Here is a 12,215-nt window from a genome sequence, read left to right on the forward strand (position 1 = left end):
AAGTGCTGCAGAAGTTGGTAAGCTTCTAAATCCTTTGATTCAAATTCATATGAAGCAATAACAGTCTAGCTGTAATTAAAGTAAAGTAAGCACATATTAATTAAATGTATCAAACGAGGTCTCTTTATGCATTTAAACTTAACTAATATGTGATGCCTAATTACTCTACAAATTATTTCGACAAACTAAAATACTTCCATCTTAAAATACCTTGCAAGGTCCATGGACCAGGATCCATAAAACACGTATAACGTCCCGGTAGCGCTCGCTAATTGTAATTTACCCCGTTAATTAATCGTACACAAACAGGGGAGGGTTTTTATGTCATTAGGCCCACGTCCGATCCATATTTCTATACGGGAGGCCTTTAGGAATTACTTACTGTAAGTGCTGTTTAGGAGAGATTAAATGTTGTAATTGGTCTTGTTTTTAAGAAAAATATTGTGCATATCCATATACTATTCGGAAGATAAAAATATATTTAAGAATAATATCATTTAAAATAACAATTCATTTTGTGTCTTCATAAAAAATATGGTTCAAAAAAGTCCGCAGTCGGTAGGATTCGAACCTACGCTCCCAGAGGGAATCTGATTTCTAGTCAGACGCCTTAACCGCTCGGCCACGACTGCCGTGAACGATTGCATGAAAATATCTATCGAATTCGAAAGTATTTTTTTTTTTCAGATACTATTAATGTTTACCTACTTACCTACTTTTTGTTCTTGAATTGAAATGTTATCTAATTAATATTGTCTCTACACAGTGGCAAGTTTATTCTCAGTGCTTAGAAAGTATCTACAATGTAGGTAGGTACCTTACTTCTTCATTCTTATCATAAACACACTTGTACCAACGCGCAACGCAAACAGTTAAATAATATACCTATGTATTTGTAGGTTAAGTATTAAGTACAGTACCTATCCTATTTTTGTAAGTGTAATAAATTAATAATTAATTATCTTCTATCAAGATTCAAGACAACGAAGTTCTGCAGAAAATTTAACCATTGAGAGCTACCTCTTATAATTAAGTTGGTAAAAATCATGCAAAAAAAGTGACAACTATTTGTTATATTATCAATTATCATATCGAAATAAGATAATTTTTTTTTAATTGAAACTCAAAATAGACACTTAGGTATATGTAATTCCGATATCTTTTAATAGATAGGTACCTAATAGGCACTCAATTTGCTTGCTTGAATTGTTATACAACGATAAATAAAAAAATGTATTATGTTCATTTCCTTATTTAAATATCGTAAAATATATTTTGAATTTATATCTGTCCTTCATCTTTATTTCAAACTAGCTTTCCCATGGCTTCGCTCGCATTGTCTATGTAATTTGTACTAAATCATTTCTCTTAGACCACTCTATCTAGATAAATAAAATAATCGCTTATTTAATCCGATATATTTATATAAGCGCACAGCGGGAAGCGACTTGGTTTTAAACTACCTATTTACCTAAGTATTTATTTGATACAAATAAATTACAAACAACTTACAAAAAGAAATGAAATCCCACCAAAAACATTTTCATGTAAAATATTGCCAAGACGAGCCGATATGACTCGCACTGTCAAAAAGTTATCAGATCTCATGTAGAGCCAAGCTTCTAACACTACACGCCCTAACTCTACAAGGCCTAACTTCACAAACTCTACACCTTAGTCAAAATATGTGGCTTGGCCATTTCGCTACATTCACATCGGCGTAAGGTGATAAATTAATTCACTGTTCATTACTTTTGTGTTATACAATAGTTCTTGTAGTAACGAACGGCCAAGCCTCATATTTTGGCTAAGGTGTAGAGTTTGTGAAGTTAGGCCTTGTAGAGTTAGGGCGTGTAGTGTTAGAAGCTTGGCTCTACATGAGATCTGATAACTTTTTGACAGTGCGAGTCATATCGGCTCGTCTTGGCAATATTTTACATGAAAATGTTTTTGGTGGGATTTCATTTCTTTTTGTAAGTTGTTTGTAACAAAATTTTATATATCGATTAATTTTTTTTTTTTTAACAAGGAGTTATATATCTAACCAAGTTTTAGATTATTAGATTAGACCTTTAGCGTCATCAAAATTTAATTTAAAATTACAGGTCTCATACAAACTCCCATCCCCTAGTTTAAGGGGTTGGGGGATGAAAGTTACAAATTTTATAATTTTTTTGTTGTTTGTGTGCTAATACTAGCTTACATACAAAATTTCAGCTTTCTAGGACATTAGGAAATACCTTAACAATTTTGATGATCATCAGTGAGTCAGTGACGAAATTAGCGTTTTTTAGATATAAATAAAATCTGAAGTATAAAAGCTAATGTAATTAAAACTTAATATTTTCAATAAGTCCGCTATTGGCAATATATCCCGAAAATTTTGTTGATCTAGCATAATCCAAACCCAAGTTATGAGGGTTCAAAAAAACGTCGAAGCGCTTCGAGAAAAGGTAGGTAGTGCCCGTGCGCTTCGCTTGTTCGCTTGGCTCGTCTTGGCGGGGGCACTACCGTGCCCCCAGATATTGAAATGTGATTACATTTATCTATTAATTTATTGCTGAAATATAATACTCCAGTGACGTCACTACTCACGATAGGTCCCGTTCAAACACAACATAATCAGATCGGTAATTTCGACATACGTCGTCAAGGCACCGTGGCTTAGTTGGTTAAAGCGCCTGTCTAGTAAACAGGAGATCGTGAGTTCGAATCTCGCCGGCGCCTATAGTTTTTATTTTTTGAAGTATTAAGACTCATTTTCAAGTATTGGCACTATTGTTCTAAAATTATTCTTATGTATACAGTATTTTTGTAATATTATCTAAGTAATATTTTTTAGTATTTTTCATAAATTATGATAGGTATTAATTTTATTTATTACGACTATTCGTGCTGATTTTGTCGTGAATGAATGTGGTGAAGTCTGGACATTGTGTGGCGAATAAAAATGGTGGAAAAATATTTTTCTAATATGTAAGGTTTCATTCTTATGTCAGTTATTAATCATGTATTTTAAAATAGGCAATAATAGACTAACTTAAAGGATAAACCTTTTTCACACGAGAAACTGGTCCCATTAATTATCACATTTTGCTTCAAATTTGTCCCCAAAACCCAATAAAGGTAAAAAAAAAACAAGTTTCATTTAATGACTCATATATTGACATTCACTTCGTCATAATATTTACAAATATACATCTTATACGACATGTACATTATTATTTGTCTATTTGTCTCTTATAAAATTAAAAAATACACAATAATAAATAATTCCAGTAGCTTTAATATTAAAATGGATCCTACTTGTAATTCTAACCATCGTTTTATGAAGACAGCTAATATCAAAAATAAACAAATATGTTTTGGTAATTTCAAAATTATAAAAGGACCTCTTAAAAACACATAGTTTTTTGCGAACTGAAACTCTTTTTCTGAAATAGATGATATGATATATATATCATGATATATCATGAATCGGTTAAATATTACGATATAGTTTTGATTTGTCAAAGTTCAGTCAATAATTTTAATACATCTCTTTAAAAACCGTACAACTAAAATGTCTTTTATTTTTCAAGAAAACAAAGAAAATCTCTAAAATCTAAATCAATGCTCTAAAAAACTGAAATAGGTAAAACAAGTGTTTATTTGAAAACACTATTTTTCTGAAAGTTGGTAATAAAATAAATAAAAAATTGTACACTTTATTTATTGGCACATGATAGAATTAGAAATTGGCACTATAGTTGCCTCTAAATCAACGAAATAATCTACAATCTATTTACATTTTCGTTCATACTATAATATTCATTCTATCAAGCATTTCTTTCTATACATCAATCATAATTTGTATTTAACTGAGGCACATCGATATACGTATTACAATACACTATATTTACAATAATAGTTACTCTAATATGGCAGTATGAGGTTTCATAAAAGACCGATGTCGTCTCAAATTTTTGCTTTCTTCTGAAAACTAATTTTACTAAAACACTATGGCTAGCTGCCAACATTGTAAAAATATGTTCAATGTAGTTCCATTTTATCTTTGAATTATCATTATTTTTGTTATTTTCAACTGCTGTTTTGGGTCTATAGAAAGTTTAAAGTAGAATATTTTACATATTCTTCAAGAGTATCAAAGAAATGACACATTTCATAAATTAAGAAATAATCTTATAATCTCTAACTTTAACAAACGAAAACGACGTACTTAATTTACGAAATATGTCATTTTCTTGTTTTTATAGAAATAACAGCGGTATGTGATAAGTTAACAATTATAGACACTTAAACGTTGAGGCAGGAATACAATATAAATAACTTTTATATGGAATATAGTCATTACATGTAATAAAGGTCAATACTTTTAAAACTACGAGATACCTACGGAAAAATACTCAAGCAAATACGTAATAAGAGGAGCATTATCCCCGTCAACGTTAAAGTATCTACAATAAATTTATAATTTGATCTTTCAATACAATAACTCAAAGAAAACGAACAATTTTCAACATAATTTCCCGTAACAAGAACAAAAGCAAACATAAGAAACGACAATACTACAACTACATCAGTCTCTTAGGGCCGAAGATAGGCACATTTCACAGTTGGTAACCGTACAAAACGTACGTGAATGTTGGTAACACAACACAACACTAAGTCCGTCAATGTTGGTAGCACAACACTAAGTCTTTGGTTTAGAACTTTAGACGAATCTCGTCAACTGCGCGTGGAAGTCTCTGAGGAAGATCTGCAACTGCGGCAAAGTTGGCCGATCGTCGGGGGACATCGCCCAGCAGTACGCCATTACCGCGAACCTGAGGAGATATATTCATTAAATATGACTGAAAGAGGAGTCATTTTTGTGTTGAGATATTGCAATTGAAACGATTTTATGATGTCAATTTATATTTTTTTTGTGCAAGCATTTTATTTTATTCAAGGTACAAACTAAAAATAAAATTTGGCAAAAAAACATGTTAATGAAATGAGAGAATTTGTTTATTACAATCAAACAGTTTACATACGAACAATTAATATTAAATAGTAAATATTTTGAAATCAAAAATATCTCCATTACTCTATAGAAAAGTCTACTCACAGCTCATCCGGGCAATTCGCAGGCTGCTGCAACCGGTATCCATCCCTTAAATACGCGGCCACTTCAAACGGGTCCACCTCCGCGTACGGCTGGTGAGCTAGCGTCGTCAGTTCCCATAGCAACACGCCTAGCGCCCACACATCAGATGCTGGGCTAAACTGCTTCTTGGACAACGCCTCTAGGGCTAACCACTTGATGGGCCGGTTCTCGTTATCGCCAAGGCAGTGGTAGTCCGCGGGGAACAGATCCCGGGATAGCGCATTGTCCGCGATCATTACTCGCAGGTTCTCGTCGACACTGATGGTGGAAATTGGCTTTAAGCATACTTGTACAAAAGTAAATAATGTTGGTAATAAGGATGATAATAATTTTGGTAAGGTAATTTGCAGACACTTTTCTGATATGTTTGTAGGTGGTAAATTACCCATCCTTAATAGAAAACGTAATAATGGACTTTTATTTAAAAGCTTTCAAATAATGAAGGTGTAATGATTGGTATATTCAGACTATTTAATTGAAATTGAATACACTGTACAAAACGTAACTTGATTAAAGATACAGAGCGGAATGTATCATGAGATTTTTTTGCATCTAAACGAATAAGGAAGCCCGTTTTTCCTATTACTAAATTCCATGAATAGATTGAACTAACAGGCAAAGCATGTATTTTTTACTTACACGCAATTTCTTGCAGCGATATCCTTATGGAGGACGTGTTGCGAATGAAGATAGGAGAGTCCGTCCAACGCGTGGAGCGCCATTCTAACCACGTGCTGTGTGGTGAGCGCGGGGGGCGGAGCGCCACTGGCCGCGCCTCCTATCGCGACCCCGCGGCATGACAGAAGGAACTGCTTCAGGTTCTTCCAACAGGAGCCCCAGGGGTACAGTAGGAAAGGAGCCGTCTGATCTTCGATGCTCACACCAAGTACGGAAAGCACCCGGTCGTGGTGAAGCCCATAAAGCATACAGCCCTCTTGTAATAGTAGCGACACCTATGAGATATTCAATATTAGTACAGAAGAAAAATAATTGATTTATTAATTATGTTACTTCAATGAATTAAATTATTAGAAATGATACTGTTATTAATTACCTGCACTTGTGATGCATGTTCCGCTACAGTTTTGACCAATACTTCTTGCTCTCTACCATCTTCATCAGCATACGTTCCTCTATAGACGCGGCCGAACGTGCCTTCCATGGCAACAGATCGTAACCTGACGCGACATCTCTGTATTGTTAATTCTGCAATCCTTTGCTGAAGATCTCTCGCTCTTTCTTCCGCAGCTACTGCCGGTAACGACGCAGGACGGCGGTAGCTGGTATAACTGGCGGCTGACTTGCAAGACGAGTCTGGTAAAAAGGCATGAGCGTCTTGTTCATCGCTCCTAGCTCTTCGGAGCTTCCTAGCTCGAGCTCTGCAAGCGGCCGCGGCCACTGCTGCTATCAATAGGGCTCCACCAGCACAACCAGCTCCCGCGTAGAATATATCAGCTGACGTTGGCGCGTGGGGCGCGTTATCGACTCTCACAGCTGGTCGAGGAACGTCTTTAAGGCATATTTTCCGTCTTCTGAAGTGCAGCGCGGTGGATGAAGAACCAGTGGAGATATTCATAGATATAGTGACATCAACTTCCGCGGCGACGGTGTGCGTGCAAGGCAGGTCGACCTGCCAAGTCTGAGGCTCTGTTGGTACAAAGCCTGTAGTAGGAATGTTGAAAGTGGGCGGATGCAACGCCTCAGGATGTGAAACCACATCAACGCGTAGAGTGTATGGCAACTGAAACAAAGAAAATAAAATATTAATTATGTAAAATTAACGTTGACCCATTCAAGCATTTTTTTTTTTCAATAATATTAAGAAACGAGATATTTTGAGCCTCTCAAATAACCATCATTTCATATGTAAGTATAGCATAGCAAGAAAAACAAATCGTATAACGGGTGTATATGCACCTCTCGATGTCACTATAACGGTGTTACCAAACGGTCTATGCCCATGTCAGGCAAATCAAACGTCAATTGCATCACGACCATACCCCATACGGCTTCAGACATTCAAATTTAAAAAACCGACCATTATACGATCTAAAAACGAGCTTTGTAAACAGTAACCTCACCTCAATTATAGGGGACCGAAAAGTGTATTATTAAATCAAAACCCGAACAAACAGAACACGTAACTCAGCCATATAACAAGGTAGTTTGTGTTCCAAGCACTCATTATAATCTGACTAATCAGTGGTCGGTAACATGAATGGTAAAACAAACATGATTTGCCGCGGGCCCTTTGGCCGCCTCATCAGACATGCGGCCGGAGGTGCGACACCGTGGCCTCTAATTAAATATTAGTTAGTCGGTTACGGACAATACGGGGTTCGCTCTACGTAACTTAACCGTTTAACAAATATTTACTCCACATCAAAAGCGCCGCCAGCAAATACCATTCCAAAACATTCAAGTCTATCGTAATTATGGAACTCTACCGACTTCTGACGATTGAAACTACAATAATACATGTTTACATTTCGTTTTATACACCAATGAAAGCACTTTACTATTAACATGCAACGAGCATAAACTTTTATAGGGCAATATCGAAATTATCGTTAATTTATGATGAACTCTGTTCTGTACATATGAGAGATTTCATATACAGAAAGATCTTTAACTTGCAAATGCTGTCCTAAATAAACAGATGGTTATTGATAAGTTCAGTGAACTGTATACGCGTTCGTCTACGGTAATTTCATTTAATTTTTACAATAGAGGCATTCATTTATTTAATATATTAAAAAAATCCTAAAAACTCTGTTTTAACTGAACTTAAAAAAAAATAACAAGGAAAATTTGAAAAAATAAATGACATTTAAAAAATAAAACGTGTATAATGAAATACATTCTAATGTAATTTTAAATATAAAACAGGAAAATACGAAGTAACCTTTACCACCGAAACGCCCACAAAATACGAGGCCGATGTTAAATAAGAATTTGTAACTAATATCACATAATATGTATCTGTATAAAATATAACTTCGGCATATACTGTAGGCATGCCATATCTCAACGTCATATTTCCTTCAGATTCTGGAGACTTCTGACTGTAATATTTACAAAGATATTCGCATTAAAATGCACATATTTACTTAACCATTCGGACAAAATATACAACTGTCTGTTGAGATCAACTAACTCTGTATTTGCATAGGAAGCGTTCGATTTTTACATAAAAACTACATTTTGTTGTTATGCTGTACGTGTCTCCCATCAATAATAAAATCATGTGTATAGTTAGTGGTGGGTAAATAGTAAAAACTCGTGAGTCGTGGGAAGCGCCTCGTATGTAACAAATAATGCGTGTAAATGTCCTCATACTTAATCGTTACATTATAGTCACTATTAGTGCCATGTAGTGCATTACAAATCGTATACATTTATAAAGAATAGTAAATTATGAAACGAATAAGTAGGTTCTGATGGAATATAATAATAGTCGTCCTTACTGATCATCAGTTGAAACATGTCTTTGTCGATATTCATGATAATGAGGAACAATTAACAAGAAGGATTATTTCCAAAATCAAATTAAATAGCGAAATATCAGACTTAAAATTTGCTTCAACTTTAAATTGTATCTAATACTAAACTGAAATGCATTCTGTTCTTTGAACTTAGAGATTTACTTTTAGGTCGACACTTTAAGCAATCTACGTGTTGGTTACTCCGAGTTATCCAAAAGTACACAAAACTCTTACCTGCCGACAGAAAGGTTAGGTTAAGCCGAGCAAACATTTAGTGCTGATAAAACATGACAAACTAAATCCCGAAATCCCAGTAAAAGTCAGGAAAATTAATCATACAGATTATTGGCTATGCGTTCCGCCGGTAGCATCTCCGAACTTAACAAGCTATCTAAATTCAGATAAGACTTGGTATTTCCATAAGAATAGCTCGTTTGCCAGACAAATAAACATCGACTGTCCAACCAACTTGGCAGAACTTCCCACCCCACGTTAATTACATTCGAGCTTGTCTCCACTTGTAAAAAACACGATAAAAAGTTTTAGAACGGCCGGAAAAAATCTAGACGTACAGCGTTTCATTACACCAACTTTCGTATGGTAGTGCAATCAATTTTGATACTTAAGCCTGTGTAGCTAATTGTATGATTGTATACGACTGTTTTTCATGCATGTAATGATTACTTTTGCACACACGCATTAAGATTACCATAACAACCCACTGTCAACCGATCTATTGTTCAATTAATCGCCAGTTATCAAACTACGTGATTGTTATATAAATACGTATCGAATTATACGCTGAATTCTTTAAGCCTTACATCATTGTCACCTCTATAAATTCTCTATAGCTTTTTAATAGCGTGTCGGATAGCGAATCAAAATATATCAATGAGGTTGGTGATTTATTTAATGTATTTTATTTTGGGTTAAGCTCTAAGTTCGTGACGGAGATGCTATTAATTTACATGGAACTTCACGTATTTATTCGTGTCTATATTTAGACGTCCACGACTAATCACTGCCTTAAAAGCGTTTAGTAACAAAACAACAAGTCAATGACACTCATTAATCCTTTTCAGTGAACTTGATAGATTTACAAAGAAACTATTTAACTGCGATCTTACGTGCTATCTGGTTGTATATTTTCACGTGTCTATGTTTACCTTACTTGTCTCCTGTTTCAAATAAACAAATGAACATTTGATCAAAAGTACTTAGATTAGACGTTCAAATAATAAAGTATAAAACAGTATCAACCACAAAATTGGTCAATTGAGAACTAATATATGAATTCTCACATCTGTTCGTTCAAGCAGATATAAATGCCATCACCTAGATATCGAGTACACAAAACATTACAGTGATTAAGTTTGTTGTGTTATATACAAAATATTTGACGTCCAGCCGTCCACACGTGGAGCCAAATATTAAACAGTCTGTTGTTTGCAACATGTGTATATTTATCCGTTTTGTTGTACAGCATCTTCTAGGCTTGGCTATTTCCTACATTCAAATACACTCACACCAAAATATATATTGTCTACTACCTATTTACTACGATTACGAAAGGAACCATATCCTACCTCCTATATAAAATATAAAAGAAGGACGATTTGAAGATATCCTTAAGCGATAATATTTTGTAATCTCTCTTCTACACTATTCTAAGTGATCAAGAATCAAGATGTACTCACCGGTCTTCTCGTAAGACTTTGCCATGTGAAATGCAACTCTCCAATCGTAGCGGGAACAGGCACGTTGAAATTTAGTGCGTAGGAGTTGATCTGACCTTCTCGAACGTAATACAGCTCTGCTGTTAGACCTGGGGACAATAAAAATTATAATATATTAGCAACTAAATATCTTCTCCTTCTTTTGTCTATTTTTTACTTTATATTATCTTTTTAACAATTACAATAAGCCATTTTTACGTACAATAAAAGGCTTTATTCTACACAACTGGAGCTCTCACCATACGTACAGATTCGGTAACGCATTAAACTATGACGACAAAAGGCTGTAGTAAGACGAGACCGCGTATTGAATAACATTACAATCGGCACACAAATCAATACGCATCAATAACAAAGAATAACGGACAAAAACTAAGATCAGAGCACGCGTGGCGGCATCTACAAAGGCTGGAGACGCCGACGGTGCCGCCACCTGTCCACAAATCATGGGAACCAGTCCCAAAAAGCGACCGTTTTAATTCATTATGAAAAAAGTTTAGCCGGCTTACTTTTGTTTATGCTGTTCCTTCCTAACAAACTCCCGAGTTCCAAGTAACATGGTAATTTTTAGGAATTTTATCAAATTGGCTCGTGCTTACGACCTGATGGCTATAAAATGTGATAAATTCTAATAGAGATAAGAGGTCTACAAACTATTTGATACTTGGTATTTGATATATATTAAATTTAGCTAGATATTTGGATTTTCTAGAACAATGTTCTGGGCCGTATGCATACATTTTAAAGTAGATAATCGGTTGATAATGAGGAACCCATAATATAATTTGTATATGTACATACATTTACCAACATACGAATGCATGATTCGTGTTACGAAGCCTTCTGTGAACATATCGAGTTGAGATCAAATCACGGACGACGGACGTGTCTCGTTACGAACGTATTATTTTACATAATTAAAATATAGCTTTTTATTTATATATATCTCGAGTTATAAAAGATAATGTAACAAATTTCCCTCCAAAATATTGAATAACTAGATAAACTGATATAAAACTAAGAATAGTATAAAGTACATCATAATGGAATTTCTGCCTCTTGATTTGAAAATAAAAATAGAGTGTAGTTCTTTAAAAAAACTCCATGTATTCTACTCGAATAATTTCTATTAAAAACTCATTTGAAGAGCATACGATTAAATTTAAAAAAGCACTGAATACAAACATTTTCCAATAAGACATTATTAATATAACGACCGCTTTAAGAGCACCATATGTAACGAATACAGGATTTTATTATAATAAACACACAGCGGTAATGTGTGTTATTAACACAATAATCATAAATTATATATCCTATCCAAACAAGTTTGTGGATTTTGTATATATATGCAAATGAAGCAACCGTATGTAGAAATGATTAAAATGATAATTTTAACACCATTAGTGTTATGTTTGTTTATTCGTTCCGCGATAGGGCCAATTAGGTGTTAACGAGAAACATAAATTACTTGCAATAAGATCGTTTGTATGCAAAATGGTGTTCAGGCGCGGATGTCACACTGCATCGACAAATTGACCCGACGCCTACGCTCGCGCATGCATTGAAATGTTGATCCTAGTCAAATTTTTATTTAATTTCGGAATTTATAGTTTATGCGTATTTCGATCCATATGAATTCTAATAAGAAAATTCCAGAAAATTAAACGCAACAACTAATGTGATAATATCTAGAAACTTGTTGATACAAACCAGTTGATAAATTGTTTCCTCGAATCAAAATCAGATTAAGATTTTAATGAGCGCCTAGAAAGCGTATTCTGGCTAAAACTAAGAATTCTGATTAGGCAATCAAGATGTGACAAAAATAGTTTTCAAGCATTC

General features: G+C 34.4%; 1 protein-coding gene and 2 non-coding genes across 3 annotated transcripts in view; 1 reads left to right on the plus strand and 2 right to left on the minus strand.

Moving 5' to 3' along the window:
• Positions 1–550: 550 nt before the first annotated feature.
• On the minus strand, positions 551–632 carry Trnas-aga. The gene has a single exon. It is a non-coding gene; the product is annotated as a tRNA-Ser (tRNA).
• A 2,021-nt stretch (positions 633–2,653) lies between these two features.
• On the plus strand, positions 2,654–2,727 carry Trnat-agu. Its single transcript has one exon. It is a non-coding gene; the product is annotated as a tRNA-Thr (tRNA).
• Positions 2,728–3,698: 971 nt separating this feature from the next.
• The window catches only part of LOC123691691 (tyrosine-protein kinase Drl), a 35,879-nt gene continuing 27,362 nt past the window's right edge, over positions 3,699–12,215 (minus strand). The window contains exons 2-6 of the mRNA XM_045636216.1: positions 10,332–10,459; positions 6,204–6,890; positions 5,789–6,102; positions 5,111–5,407; positions 3,699–4,826 (exon numbers count right to left, since the gene is read on the minus strand). Coding sequence (XP_045492172.1) covers positions 4,715–4,826; positions 5,111–5,407; positions 5,789–6,102; positions 6,204–6,890; positions 10,332–10,459 — 1,538 coding nt within the window. The 3' untranslated portion in view covers positions 3,699–4,714. The remainder of the gene's footprint in view (positions 4,827–5,110; positions 5,408–5,788; positions 6,103–6,203; positions 6,891–10,331; positions 10,460–12,215) is intronic.

This window comes from Colias croceus, chromosome 1 (assembly GCF_905220415.1).
Source record: "Colias croceus chromosome 1, ilColCroc2.1".
Lineage (NCBI taxonomy): Eukaryota > Metazoa > Arthropoda > Insecta > Lepidoptera > Pieridae > Colias > Colias croceus.